Genomic DNA, 15612 nt, shown 5'->3' with positions numbered 1-15612 from the left:
GAGAAGTCTTGGGGGGGAGGGAGGGTTCGTTGGGGAGGTGGGGGGGAAGGGGAAAAATAATGAATATGATATGTTTTGATATGTTGAAATTGTGTGTGTGTGTGTATAGCAGAGAACCACAGTTTCTCCACTGGTTGGTTAACCTGGAGCCTTCCCCTCCTCCCCCGCTATGCACACCAATCCCAGTCTGCTTTATTTTTTCCAGAGGAAGCATTCCTGGCAGAGTCCCTTGGCATTGATCACTTGCACCGTCCTTTTCTCCATTTACCTGGGGATAGCATTGATATCCCACAAGCTGGACGACATTGACATCACTCGGGTAGGGATCATCCCTCGGTGTGGTCAGCCTGGACGGTACAAGTACTGGCTGATAGTGAAGACAGGCTGGAAAAGAGGCTCAGGTATGGATGGGAAGAGTCAGGGTATTGTTCTGACAGCCCGTTTCACCATTGAACATGCTTCCGTACTCGCCCTTTCCCCCCCTGGTATTTGCACCTTCCACTCACTCCTGAGAAATTTGTTTGTCTTTAAGGTGCTATGAGACCCTTTGTTGTAAAGAGCTAATGATTCACAGGAGTTTAATTTAACATTACCTTCCGCTATGCTGCGCTTCTTTTGAAGGTACCACAGCCCATATAGGGATCCGATTATATGGGCTGAACAAAAGCGGCTCTCGCCACCTGGACAAGGGCTGGGCCTTCCAGAGAAACAGCCAGGATATTTTCCAAATAGAAATGGATGCAAACCTAGGAGAGATTTGGAAGATCCACGTCTGGCATGATAACACAGGTATGACTTGACAATCAATGCTCTTTTTGTGCTTTTAAATTTTTAAAATACATTTATGTTCTACCTTTCCTCGTAGGAGTTCAGGGGCAATGTGCATGATTCCCTTTCCTCCCATTTTCACCCTTAGGCTAAGAGATAGTGGATAGGTCTCCCCAGTTCTCGTCCGACACTCTAACCCAGGGGTCAGCAATCTTTTTCAGCAGGGCCGGACTATATTTTGAAGGGGAAAAAAATGAACTAATTCCTATGCCCCACAAATAACCTAGAGGTGCATTTTAAACAAAAGCACACATTCTACTCATGTAAAAACACCAGGCAGGCCCCACAAATAACCCAGAGATGCATTATAAATAAAAGAATACAGTCATACCTCATGTTACATTTGCTTCAGGTTGCGCGTTTTCAGGTTGTGTTCCGCGGCGACCTGCAAGTACCGGAAACTGTTACTTCCGGGTTTCACCGCTTGCGTATGCACAGATGCGCAAAAATGACATCATGCGCGTGCGCAGACGCAGGTTGTGTTATTTTCAAGTTGTGAACGGGCCCCAGGAATGGATCCCGTTTGCAGCCAGAGGTACCACTGTACATTCTACTCATGTAAAAACATGCTGATTCCCGGACCATCTGCGGGCCAGATTTAGAAGGTGTTTGGGCCAGATCCAGCCCCCGGGCCTTAGTTTGCCTACCCATGATCTAACCACTACATTACACTGCAGAGCAAAAAACAAGGTGCCTACAGTCCAGAAAGCCCAGCCTTGGAATTTGCTATGGACAGCAGAATTTCTAGGTAGCCAGGTACCTTTGAGTGTTCACAAGCAGGTTGTGATGGTGTTGGCTTTCCCTGGTTATTTGTCCCTGAGTCTGGCATTCTGCTTCATGTAACGATTCAGCATAAGACTGCATGCACACCATAAATTTAAAGCACACTTGAAGCACATGACTTCCCCCAAAGAATCCTGGGAATTTTGTTTGTTAAAAGTGCTGGGAATTGTAGCTCCTTGAGGGATAAACTCACAGGATTCTATGGAGGAAGTCATGTGCTTTAAATGAATGGTGTCTGTGCAGCCTGATAGCCTTTAATAGATCTTCCTTCCATGAATTTGTTAAGTTAATTTCCATCATCAAATGTTGTAGTATTGCTTGCCATAAATTGATTACACTATAACCCAGTGGTTCTCAAAGGGAGAAGACCACAAATGTGGCAAGAAGATTCAAGGACAGTCAAAGAAACATTTAAACATTTCTGTATAGTGTAGTATCAAAGAATTTTTTTATTTATTTGCAGAATATGGATAGATATCTTCAAAATGAGAGCAAGAGCGTCAAGTGATACTGAGGATACTAGCTGTGTTTTGAAATGTATTTCTTATCAATAAAAAATTCAGTGTGGCACAAGTAAATTTATATTAAAGTGCGACCCAGAGAAATAAGTCTGAGAAACACTGTGCTAAGCCAAGCTGTGTGAACATAAAGGACCCCAGAGAGGAGCTCACAATTGCTATGCTCTTCCCTGTTCCCTTCAGCTGCTGTGCTGTGCTATGCCGAAGTTTGGCTTGGTGTGGTTTCTGAACCAGGACTCGGGATTAAGTTCTTTCCTCCTTAACTGCAAACTAAATCCAAAAAAAAAAACCAATCAAAAGGGACCAGGGAGGAGCAAAGTTTATGGGAGCCCATCTCTGGGCACCCACCCATTTGTGTGGTCCGGTGCCCCCTGTTGCCACAGTCCTGAACAGTTGTCATTCAGCTAGTTGTTTGGAGGTTGTTCGCTTCACCATCTTTCTTTATGACCAGGTCTGGACCCCTCTTGGTACCTGCAGCATGTTATTGTATGGGACAAGCAGACAGACAATATGTACTTCTTCCTAGTGGAGGACTGGCTGTCTGTGGAAAATGAAAAGAATGAGGGAATGGTGGAAAAAGAGGTCCTTGCAGCATGTGAGTTGATAGCCTGTGGGAACAGTGTCCTGAGCACTGCAGTTTTCATAGGTATTGGTAACCACGGGACTAGAAAATTGGCTGGGTAGTTCAAACCAGTATGAGATATCAAGTCTCTGGTATCCTACATTAGTCCACCCTTCTTGGCCCTCGTTTATTTATTTCATAAAATTTATACACCGCTTGATTGTAAAAAAAAGAACCCTCAAAGCAGTTTACAAAAACAGTTGCCATTTCCAGAGCAAAGTACTATACAGTTGTACCTTGGAAGTCTAACAGAATCCATTCTGGAAGTCCGTTCAACTTCCAAAACATTTGGAAACCAAAGCACAGCTTCTGATAGGCTACAGGAAGGTCCTGCAGCCAATTGGAAGCCCCATTGAACATGCGGCTTCCAAAAATAGTTCACAAACCAAAGCACTTACTTCCGGTTTGCGACATTTGGGAGCCAAAACGTTCGAGAACTAAGCTGTTCGAAAACCAAGGTACGACTGTAGTGATGAGTTGACATAGCGTACATCTTGCCTTGAACACCGGGCAGTTTCTTAATATTAAGACCAGCATCAGCACCCTCGAGCAGCTGCTGGGACCACCCACTCTCTTGGCTGCAGCTGGTTCTGAGAATCATTGCACCATTGAGGGGGATTGTGGGTAATTTAGATGGTTGGTGGATTCCCAGAGTCTGCCACTGCTAACAGGTAAGCCTAACGGGGCAGAGACCAATCATGGGAGCCAACCATGTGGGCACCTTGCCCCCATCCCGTTTTATTTTTTTTTTTTTTAAATACATATTTATTAAAGTTTTACAAAACAAAAAATTCATCATTTCAAAATGTATCATTTCCATACATAAAGCTCAAGAAAAACAAAAATGTATGACAGGAAAAAAAAAGAAGAAATAGAAAAACAGAAAAAAGAAAAACACTCTTTCTTAAATTTATAAAGTTCCATGCCCCTCTGTCTTGACCTCCTCGCATCCCCCTTTTTTGTGTTCCACTTTACTCCAATCAGATTCAGCAAATTCAAAACCTTGTTTAAACCATACTTAATGTTATATTCTAATTATTATGTCCCCATTTTCCATTATTTTAATCCGTACCTCATCTTATAAAATATGACATAATAATGTTCTGTTCGTAACCCCTTATCCTTTTTTTTTAGATTCTTCTTTTCACACACCTTTGGCCAAAGTCACACAAACCCTGTTACTTTTACTTCCCACATCCTATTGACACTCAAAGATTTTACAGTATTTTTGTAAATAGTCCTTAAACTTTTTCCAGTCCTGTTCCATCGATTCTTCTCCCTGGTCACGGATTCTGCCAGTCATTTCAGCCATCTCCATGTAGTCTATCACTTGCGTCTGCCATTCCTCCACGGTGGGTAAATCCTGTGTCTTCCAATATTTAGCTAAAAGTATTCTTGCTGCTGTTGTTGCATACATAAAGAATGTTCTATCTTTCTTTGGCACCCATTGGCCAACTATGCCCAAGAGAAAGGCCTCTGGTTTCTTAGGGAAGGTACTTTTAAGTACTTTCTTGAGTTCATTATATATCATTTCCCAGTAAGCCTTAACTCTTGGGCAGGTCCACCAGAGGTGAAAGAATGTTCCCTCAGCTTCTTTACATTTCCAACATTTATTGTCAGGCAGGTGATAAATTTTAGCAAGCTTGACTGGGGTCATGTACCACCTGTAAATCATTTTCATAATATTCTCCTTTAAGGCAATACATGCCGTAAATTTCATACCGGTGGTCCACAACTGCTCCCAATCAGCAAACATAATATTATGACCTAAATCCTGCGCCCATTTAATCATTGCTGATTTGACCGTTTCATCCTGCGTGTTCCATTTCAACAGCAAGTTATACATCTTTGACAAAATCTTAGTTTTTGGTTCTAACAGTTCTGTTTCCAATTTCGATTTATCCACCTGGAAGCCAATTTTTCTATCCAAATTATAGGCCTCTCTTATTTGATAATAATGAAGCCAATCTCGCACTTTGTCTTTTAATTTTTCAAAACTCTGCAGTTTCAATCTGTCACCTTCTTGTTCCAAAATTTCCCAATATTTTGGCCATTTAGCCTCCATATTGAGCTTTTTCTGAGCCTTAGCTTCCATAGGTGACAACCACCTTGGGGTTTTACTTTCCAGCAGGTCTTTATATCTTATCCAGACATTAAACAAAGATTTTCTGACAATATGGTTTTTGAATGCCTTATGAGCTTTAACCTTGTCGTACCAAAGATATGCATGCCACCCAAAAACATTATTAAAACCTTCTAAATCCAAAATGTCTGTATTTTCAAGAAGCAGCCAGTCTTTCAGCCAGCAGAATGCTGCTGATTCATAATACAATTTAAGGTCTGGCAGGGCAAATCCACCTCTTTCTTTTACATCAGTTAAAATTATAAACTTAATTCTAGGTTTCTTGCCCTGCCAGACAAATCTAGAGATGTCTCTCTGCCACTTCTTGAAACAATCCATCTTGTCCAAAATTTGCAAGGATTGAAATAAAAATAGCATTTTAGGCAATACATTCATTTTTATAGCTGCAATTCGACCCAACAAGGAAAGCTTCAAGTTAGACCAGATTTCTAAGTCTTTTTTAACTTCTGCCCAACATTTCTCATAGTTCTCTTTAAATAAGTTCAAATTTTTCGCCGTCATATTAATCCCTAGGTATTTCACTTTCTTAACCACCGTTAAACCTGTTTCATTCTGAAACCTATCCTTTTCCATTGGAGTTAAATTCTTCTCTAATACTTTAGTTTTTACCCTGTTTAATCTAAATCCCGCCACATGACCAAATTCTTTAATCAATTCCAAAGCTCTTTTCATACTGGATTCCGGCTCCTGTAAAGTTAGAACCAAGTCATCTGCAAAAGCTTTCAATTTATATTGTTTGGCTCCGACCTGAATACCTTTTACAAATCGGTCCCCTCTTATCATGTTTAGCAGCACCTCCAGGACCGAGATAAATAATAATGGAGAGATAGGGCAGCCCTGACGTGTTCCTTTTTCTATCCTGAAATCTTCAGTCACCACATTGTTTACAATCAATTTCGCTTTTTGTTCTGAATATATTGCTCCTATACCATTTTCGAACCCCTGACCCACTCCCATCCCTTTCAAATTTTTCTTCATAAAACTCCAAGAGATGTTATCAAAGGCTTTCTCCGCATCAATAAAAACTAAAACAGCTTTCGTGTTAATATTCCTTTGCAACAACTCCAGAATATCAATTATATTCCTTGTATTATCAGACAAATGTCTGCCTGGGAGAAAGCCTGCCTGGTCCTTATGTATTACTTCCATTAATACTTTTTTAAGTCTGCTAGCTAAAATGTCTACAAAGATTTTGTAATCCACATTCAAAAGGGAGATGGGACGGTAGTTCTTTAGTTGTGTCTTTTCAGCTTCTGTCTTGGGTATCAATGTGATGTATGCTTCTTTCCACGATTCAGGCGCCTTTTTCCCTTCCAAAATCTCATTGCACACCTCCTTTAATGGTTGAATTAAGAGATCTTTCAAAGTTCTGTAGTATTTGGAGGTTAGTCCATCCGGTCCTGGAGATTTGCCCAGTTGCATATTCTGAATGGCACCTTCAATTTCTTGTTCTGTAATTTGCTGATTCAATACTAATTTATTTTCTGAAGATATTTTTTGTAATCCATTGGTTCTTAAAAATTGGTCTATCTCAGTTTCTTTCTGCGGCCCTTGCGTATAAAGTTGTTTAAAATATCTCTGAAAGCACCTTCTAATCTCCTCCGGGTTCTGTATGTTTTTTCCATCGATCTCAAGATTTGTGATCGTATTTAACTTCTGTCTTTTTTTCAATTGCCACGCCAATAATTTCCCACATTTATTAGCTGACTCAAAAGTCTTTTGTCTCATTTGTTTAATTTTCCACTCTATTTCTTCATTAATCAGTTTCATATATTGCACCTGATATAACTTAATCTCTCTTAAAATCTCTTTTGAGTTTGGTTTAACTCTTAACTTCTTCTCCCCTTGTTTTATTTTTTCCAAAATTTTCGCTTTCTTCTCATTTTGAGATCTCTTTTTTATTGCATTCTGTTGAATCAGGAACCCTCTCATGACCGCTTTACTTGCGTCCCAAACTGTTCTTTTTTCAACCGTAGTTCTCATATTAATTTCAAAATAGTCTTTCAGAGTCTTTTGGGCCTTCCTTGCGATATCTTGGTTTCTTAGTAAGGTGTCATTCATCCTCCATCTGAAGGAACCGATAGGTGTTAGTTTCATTTCCATCTTTACCGCATTATGGTCGGAGCAGGTTTTTGGGCAGATTTCCACCTTTTTTATTTTAGGTGCCAGGCCTCTAGTTGTCCAAATTTGGTCGATCCTTGTCCATGTCATTTTGGCTTCAGAAAAGAATGTTCCCTCTCTACCTAGGGGATTTTTGGTCCTCCAAATATCAATCAAATCCATATTGTCAGTCAGTTCAAAAAAAGTTTTTGGTAGTCTGCCCTCTTTCGTTATGGTCTGTCTTTGTGCTTTATCCATATTCGTAGACACCACTCCATTCATGTCTCCCATCATAATAATATTGTTATAGTCCATAAAGTCCATCAATGTCTCATGCAGTTTCTTGTAAAACTCTGATTTCCCCTCATTTGGTGCATAAATTCCTAAAATCAAAAATTTCTCTCCTTGTGTTTGGATTTCTATTGCCAAAATTCTTCCTTGTTCATCTTTAAAAAGAAGCTTTGGTGATAGGCTTTCTTTTGCATAAATTGCCACACCTCTCTTTTTAACCTTGTCTGATGAGATAAATTCTTGGCCTAATTTTTTATTAATTAGCACTTTTCTGTGCAGCCTAATCACATGTGTTTCCTGCAAGCAAATTATGTCCAATTGTTCCTTTTTTAATAAATGAAAAACCTTCCTCCTCTTTTCCGGGGAGTTTAGACCGTTGGTATTCCAACTTAGTAGTTGCAGAGACATGTTGAGATGGTGTTATTTTCCTCCTGTTGCTCCCCGAAGTGGCGTGTCTTTAGGATCTTTCAATTCCCCAGGTGCAGGTATTAGACTTGATGATCCCGGTCCTGGATCGCTTGGCTCTTCAATCCCTTTCTGAAGGTCTTCTCCGTAGTCGTTCAGAAATTTGTCTTTATCTTCCACCGATTTGATTTTAACTTTTTTCCCTCTGAAGGTAAAGGAAATCCCTTGGGGGAATTCCCATCTGAAGATAATCCTATTGCTTCTCAAAAGTTGCACCAGATCACCGTAATTCACTCTGAGCTCCAACAAATGCTTAGGAATATCCTTATAAATTTCCAACCTTGATTCTTGGATCTCTAAAGGCGTCTTGAAGTGCGCACTCAGGATTTTGTCTCTTTCCTCCCTCGTTCTGAGGGAGATTAGACAGTCTCTCGACTTAATCTTCCTCCCTCCCTTTCCCAGTCTGAATGCGCTTACAATTTTAAAGTCCTTTTCTTCTTCCAAGGGCCAAAATTGTGTAAATTCCTTCGTGAGGTACTCAGTTAGATTTTCATTATCGATTTCCGGTACAGATCTGATTCTTAAATTATTTTCCTTATTTTTCAGTTCGATCATAGACAGCAGTGCCTGGTGTTCTCCTATCTGTTTGCGCATAGGTTTGATTTCTCCCTGAACTTCTTCAACTTTCTGCTTTGCCTCTTCAGCAATTTTACGGTTTACAGTAGTGTCTTCCACCAACTTTCCAATAGTTTGTGCGTTTAAGTTTACTTGTTGAGTCAAGTTGTTAATGCTTGCAGTGTTTTGGTCTATCTTATCTGACTGGTCAGAGACTTGTTTACTTAAACCTTCCAACTTTTCAAATATTTTATTTAACACTGAAGTAAAGTCCCCACCTGAGGCCATTCCTTCCGGCCTAGGTTGTTCTATATCTTCCACTTGTGCCACAGGAATTGTGGGGACAGAGGATCTGCGCAGCTGAGAAGTTAAAGTAGTTTGCAATGTTTTTGCTTTGGCTGATCTTGTCCTTCCGCTCATAACCCTTCTTGTCTATGCGTCAAGGTCGGTCTCACAGTCTGTCTTTCTCATGGAAATCCCCAAATCGACAGATGGAAAATTCCCCCAGTAGGTTGCCAAACCAAATTATTCCACTAGAGGGATACTGTAATCAGGAAAGCTCAAAAATGTCGCAGTTCATAAAAGTTAAAAGTTCCCTCTAGACGTTAAACAATATCCGATTTGTAAAAGACCTTCAGACTCCTCTTAAATTCCTTAAATTTCCACAGAGTTACTCTTTAGCAAAGATGAGTTGTCTCAGCAAAGTGCGAGATATTAAGTAACAGTTCCAAAGTAGCCTTCAAATTCCAAACCCTGGCAGCTCAGTAACCAGGGATTCAATGTTCTACAGTCCCGAAGTTCAAAAGAATCGGCTGGAAAAAGCTGATTTTTCACCCCTCCTCCCCTCGATAAAATTGAGAGGAGGTCTTCAAAACTTGATGTGAGAGTTTGCAACTTATTTATCCCAAAGTCCGGGGCTTGGGTTTTTAAAGAGTCTTTGCTTTGTTCTTGAAACAAAACCCGGGAGACGGACTTCCTGGTTGCGTCTCCCGCTTGTGTGCCAAATTCTTAAATTTATCTTCATAAATCAAATAAAGTCCCCCACTTACGGGTTGAAGTTTGTAGCCGAATAGTCCCAGGAAAAGGGTCAGCGCTCACCGGCAGCAGCTTAGCGGCATCACTCCGCAAAAAGAGCGATCGACTCACAACGCCGCGCCACCCCCGACACGATCCGGAGCTCCTTACGGGGTCCCTTCACGTAGCAGAGGAGCGCTACAGGCGCCCGCCGAGTCCCACGACCACAGGCTATCCCCACCTGTGGGTTTCTAACAGGGGTCTCCGCTTTGCCGTAGCGGACGACCCGTTTCTGCGGAGCTTCCCCTTCACGAGTGGAAGGAGACCGCCATTACCGTTCGCGCCGCCCCCGGAACTCCCCCACCCCGTTTTAAAGCCAAATCTGTTTTGACGCACACACTCATTTTCTTCTTTGTCTGAACTACTTTCTTGGAGCGCTTTCTCATTCACTTTACTTCCTCTTTCTCTTTTTTTTAAATAAATTTTTTATTAGATTTTCCACAATGATAACACAAACCACAAAGCAAAATGATACACAAAAAAAGAAAAAGAAAGGGGGGGAAGGGAACAATAAACAGATAAACAATAACAACAAACTTAATTCTTCACAAATCCAACCTTTTAAACATCTTGGTTGACTTCCTCAAATCCCCCCCTTCTGAGTTTCCTTGTAATTAAATTACTTCCTCTTTCTCAGTCTGTTGCATCTATTCATCAATCACATGGTGACTTGTGGTCTCTTTATCGCTAGACCTCAGCCTGCCTCAGAAGCTATTCTTGTCCCTAGAGCCTGGGTGGGGGCTTTAATCCCAGCCAAACTTTCCTTTCCCTCACAAAATAAAATAAAAAATGTGGGTTTTGGGGAACTGAAATGTTTTTATTATTATTTGTGTTTTTATTGTTTATTAATTTTGTTGGTCACTTTATACAAAAGGGGGGGGGGACTCTTAGAATGATTTAACAGGATAAAATGCTGCAGATAAAACAATTAAAACTGGAAAAGTTAAAACAATGAATGCAAAAATACACAAAATGCTCATCCAATAACATATTAATAAGGACAAGTCCTAACCAATCTATTAAAGGATGGGCACCACCATAGGGGCCTATTTAATTACCAAAGGCCTGAGTAAATGAAAAAGGTCGGGGGGGGATGTTTCTGTGAAAAACACTGTGACATTTTGTATGATATTCTTCAATTTTTCATATATGAAAAGTTTTGTGCACCACTGACAAGGCAACAGGTGCCCAAAATTAGTGACAAGTCCAGTAGTTAAATGACAGTGGTGATGCTGGCTAGAGGAAATAAGGATGGTTCAGCATGAAGAGATGCTGTCGGCAGCAACTAGGAGGCAGTGAATTTGGTTTCTGTTATTGTTTACAGGTCCACAGGAACTGAGATGCTTTTCCCGAATTTTCCCTGCACAGATGCACCTTGGGTTTTCCGACTGGCACATCTGGCTTTCTGTTTGGAGCCGTCCTCCTAACAGCCGCTTTACCCGGGTACAGAGGCTCACTTGCTGCCTGCTCATGGTTCAGCTCTTCCTAGCTACGTGCGCCGTCTGGTATGGTGCAGTTGGAGTTAAGGGCCACAGGTGAGCATATCGGGGAGCAAGAGAGGGAATGCGCAACAGGTGCAAGCAGAAAGGAAGGATGAGCTCAGTGGAATGTTACTGACACACCATCCATTTAAAACACATGACTCTCTCTTCCCCCCAAATCATGGGGTGGGGGATGGCCTCAGCCCAGTATACTTGAAGGAGCGTCTCTACCCCCATCGTTCTGCCCCAACACTGAGGTCCAGCGCTGAGGGCCTTCTGGCGGTTCCCTCACTGGGGGAAGCGAAGTTACAGGGAACCAGGCAGAGGGCCTTCTCGGTAGTGGCACCCGCCCTCTGGAACACCCTCCCACCAGATGTCAAAGAAATTAACAACTATATGACTTTTAGAAGACATCTGAAGGAATCCCTGTTTAGGGAAGCTTTTACTATTCGATGAATTATTGTATTTTAGTACAGTGGTACCTCGGGTTACAGACACTTAGGTTACAGATGCTTCAGGTTACAGACTTCACTAGCCCAGAAATAGTACCTCGGGTTAATAACTTTGCTTCAGGATGAGAACAGAAATTGCACGGTGGCGGCGTGACAGCAGCAGGAGGCCCCATTAGCTAAAGTGGTACCTCAGGTTAAGAACAGTTTCAGGTTAAGAACGGACCTCCAGAACGAATTAAGTTCTTAACCCGAGGTACCCGTGTATTTTGCTGGAATCTGCCCAGAGTGGCTGGGGAAACCCAGCCAGATGGGCAGGGTATAAATAATAAATTGTTGTTGTTGTTGTTGTTGTTAGACCTATGGCCAAAGAGCTCGAAGAGCTACAGTTCCCAGCATCTTAACAAACTACAGTTCCCAGGATGCCTGGGGGAGAAGAGAGTGAGATGCTTTAGCTGTATGGCTATAATCAGATGGCTCCTTTCGAGCTCTGACCATCTGATGCATGGATATCATGTTTGTGTGTGTGGTCTAAAAACTGTGCCCTCAGAAAGGAGTCCACATAAAATATGACACTATTCAGATCATTGCTCACTTACTCTAGGTTCTGGCTAAATGGCTAAATCTACATTTTCCCCCCTGCAGCTATCCTGTTGGAAGACAGATTTCTTTGACTGCAGAGAGCATTGTGGTTGGAATAACTGCAGCAGTCGTGGTTTACCCAATACAACTACTCTTCAGTTTTCTCTTCCGGAAAACACGCAGTAAGGTACCTCCTTCAATCATAAAGGCAACATGGAGAGAAAGCTAACCAGGAACCGAGGAAGGAAAGCCACAAAAACAGACATAACTGATAAGAATGGGAAGAATACAAATGCTATAGAATGTTAGAGATGGAAGGGACCGCTGAGTCATGAATCGTTCCCTTTACATTGTGAAATGAATTAGAAATTGCCAAGCAAGTGCTGAGTGGAACACCAGCCTCTCAAGTCCGTGGCAGCAGGACAAGGACCCCACTGAATGTTTGGTTAGGGTGTGTGAACATGTCCCCTCTGTCCAACAGATTGTAATAGAAGATCCTGACCCGCCTGCTCAGGACTGCCAGACTGTGGAGATGGATGTGTCTCTTGACTGCTCTAACTTGGGTAGCTCCTCCTTCTTATCTGTCCCTGGAAGAATGGAGTCCATTGTGGATATGGGTTCTGTTGGCAGTGTGAGTAGAGCTATTCTGTGGGCCTCATAGTGGCAATAGAAAGAATTTCCACAGTGTTATATGGAACAGTCAAATGCTGAACTTGCATGAGATCCTGTAACCAACCAGCAACCTCCCCAGGCTTGAGCTATTGTTTTAAAAAGCATTTATATCAATATATAATGTTCAAAGTGCTATGCATATATTATCTTGATTGTCTTTACAAGAACCCTGTGAGGTAGTTTGATTGCTTGTTTCTTATCATCAACATCATCAACATCATCATCACCCCCATGTTGCAAATGCAGGAGCTGAGTCTGAGAAACTGTGGCTTACCTAAGACCAGCTAGTGAGCTTGTAGTTGAGGAGAGGTTTGGATTTCCTGGTTTAAACTCCCGCCTCCTCATCCCACTGCAAGGAATTTGGCTACCAAGGATATCTAGAGGACATATTGCATTTTCAAAAGCTGCTTCTTCTTCTTCTTTTTACAAAATAAAATTCTTTGTTGTGATGCCTTTGTCAGCCACTTCCATCTTAAAAGAGCTGCTTTGCGGGAATAAATTCTTCAGGTCGTGTGATACATTTGCAGGAGTAAAGAAAAACAGTATCCACCTTTATTTTATGTTCTACATAAAAGGTGGTGCCCTGTCATCTATTTCATCTAGTCACCCTCAGTTTGACTTCCGTTCAATATGACATAGTAGCAGAGAGATTAGTTTACTTATATACCCTGAATGGTAATCGGGATGAAGGTTCCTTTGAGGTTTACATTTCTTGGTTTTATGTGGCATCCATACTTGGTATTTCCCTCCCATTTGACCATTTTTATTTGTTTTATTTTGTCCTTTACAGGAATCCCTCTTTAGTAGAAAGCCAGTTTCCAACCAGAAGAACTTCATAGGCAACGACAGGTATTGTTACAATACTGCATGGCAATAGCAAAAATAGCAAGGGAGAATGACAGTTTCACCTTGGTCCTAGAAACAGCTCTCCCATGATGTTGCTTCATCTCATGTGGGTGGGTGCGCACACATTGGGACAAAGCATATAATAAATCTCACATTTAGTTTGGCCCTTAGTGGTGAGTTAGCCACAAAACAACCCTGAGAAATTATGACTTTGCTTACAGCTATCCAGCAACCTTCTTAGTTGAGTTGAACCTTGGATTTTTGCTGGCATATCCAATCACTTAGCTATAGTAGCATCCTGGCTTTGGTAGGTTTGTCTGAGCAGACTCTTGAGGCACAATAATCTTTTCTCACCCTAGAACACCCTTCCCTAACCCAGTTCCTACCGATGATGTTGGTTGCTGGCTCTCTCATCAGCCCCAGCCAGAAGGGGCAATGGTCAGGGATGTGAAAGTCTGTTTCAGATTATCTAGCTACAGTTGAAGCATCCTCAACTAGTTAAACAAGGTGTGAGCTTCCTACTGGCCAAGGTTCTGACCTTATTCAGGTGCCTTTTCAAAAATCTGCAGGGCTGCCAATGAATGGCCTTCATGCAACAGCATCTTTGATATTCCTGACCTTTTGAACTCTGACCCCCTGATGAATGGAAGTCGGATTCTCAAGAGGAAGAAGGCAATGGCAAAGTTGGGAATTGACTCCATGTCCAGTTCTGATGATGACCCCCTGTCCTTTTCATTCAGAGATTCTGAGGACAGTAGGAGGTCGAGCTGTGGCCATCACTCTGGTAATCTCCTACCACATTTTCCCTACTATGTCTCCCTTGCACTCAATCTCTCTCACACATAGATTCGCTCCTGTTTATGAGTAAAAGTTTGGCAGTGGTAAAAAAATGAACCAAACCTAGGCTGCAATCCTAAGTAATACTCACTAGGGGAGTAGGTCCCACTGAACACAGCAGGGCTCGCTGTTGAGTAAACATGTGTAGGATTGCACTGCATCCTTTTACTGATAAATTTGGGCCAATCATAAGTGAAAGCAATTTCTAGCTGGTTTAGGGTACACTTGTTTGTTTGCTTTTTATGCTATTTTGATTCTGAAAAGGAACTTTGAAAGTTGGCCTCCCTCATAATGAGTTACTTCTTCCTCTATACATAAAAATGTAAGGCTGTCATCACGCAGACCCCCCATTGGAAGATTTGTAATGAAAAAGGTGGTTAGTAGTTGTACTGTGCGGTAGGAGGAATGGACATAGGGATGAAGGTGGAAAGTGGGGTGCAAAGCAGGGCTGCAAAATAGGTGAGAGAATTGGCTTCAGAAATGGGGTTGGGAAGGTGAAAAGGAAGCTTAGCTGCATTAAGGCTTAGCAGTAGGGCCTACTTTATAACTTCAGTTTTTCTTATTGTCCCCACAGCGGAAGGTTTGTTCAACTGTGCTGTTGACAGAACTCAGGAGAACATCTCTGACTGTATCACATCTGACAGTGGCCGGTTTTCACCTCAAGTTGAAGCAGATCTCATCTTTGATGGGTATGTTGCCTGGTCTGCTGCTGCCTTGAGCAGCCATTCAACTCAAGAGATGGGGGCTTGCAGGGGCGGAGGGAACAAGGCCTTTAAGAAAGTAAATGGATGGACAGCCCAAACTCATAATAATTAATATCTCGATCAATTGAGTTATACACATAAATATAGTTACAGATAGGTAGCCGTGTTGGTCTGCCATAGTCAAAACAAAAAAATATTTTTTTTCCTTCCAGTAGCACCTTAAAGACCAACTAAGTTAGTTCTTGGTATGAGCTTTCGTGTGTGTATCTGAAGAAGTGTGCATGCACACGAAAGCTCATACCAAGAACTAACTTAGTTGGTCTTTAAGGTGCTACTGGAAGGAAAAAAATATTTTTTTGTTTTGACACATAAATATAGTCATTCATTCTCATTTGGGTTGTTTTCAGTTAAAAAAGCATATTTTGGTTAATGGAAACAGACAGATATGTGGTGAAAGTGGTTTGAGGCATTGCTTTTCTAGGCAGAGAGGCTGTGTTCAAACTGATTCTGCTGCACTTAGATTGCATGTAACTGCACCCCAAGCACAGTGTATCTCAAAGTGAGGTCTGAACAAGCTAAGCCTGATTATTATTATTATTAAAAAATAATATATTTAAAGTATTATTATATATTTATTTATACCACCAAATAAAAACCACCAA

The 15612-nt window shown here is 41.6% G+C and overlaps 1 protein-coding gene across 1 annotated transcript in view; it reads left to right on the top strand.

The window, feature by feature from the left end:
• The window catches only part of LOC310755363 (polycystin-1-like), a 78120-nt gene that overhangs the window by 41876 nt on the left and 20632 nt on the right, over positions 1 to 15612 (top strand). Inside the window, exons 27-35 of the mRNA XM_083597996.1 lie at positions 206 to 401; positions 622 to 789; positions 2581 to 2724; positions 10704 to 10914; positions 11955 to 12078; positions 12373 to 12522; positions 13354 to 13412; positions 13979 to 14193; positions 14821 to 14935. Coding sequence (XP_083454122.1) covers positions 206 to 401; positions 622 to 789; positions 2581 to 2724; positions 10704 to 10914; positions 11955 to 12078; positions 12373 to 12522; positions 13354 to 13412; positions 13979 to 14193; positions 14821 to 14935 — 1382 coding nt within the window. The remainder of the gene's footprint in view (positions 1 to 205; positions 402 to 621; positions 790 to 2580; positions 2725 to 10703; positions 10915 to 11954; positions 12079 to 12372; positions 12523 to 13353; positions 13413 to 13978; positions 14194 to 14820; positions 14936 to 15612) is intronic.

The sequence above is a fragment of the Podarcis filfolensis genome, assembly GCF_964270895.1.
Source record: "Podarcis filfolensis genome assembly, chromosome: 2".
In the NCBI taxonomy this organism is placed as follows: domain Eukaryota; kingdom Metazoa; phylum Chordata; class Lepidosauria; order Squamata; family Lacertidae; genus Podarcis; species Podarcis filfolensis.
Note: the sequence above shows the minus strand (reverse complement) of the source record. Positions and strands in the feature narration are given on the sequence as shown.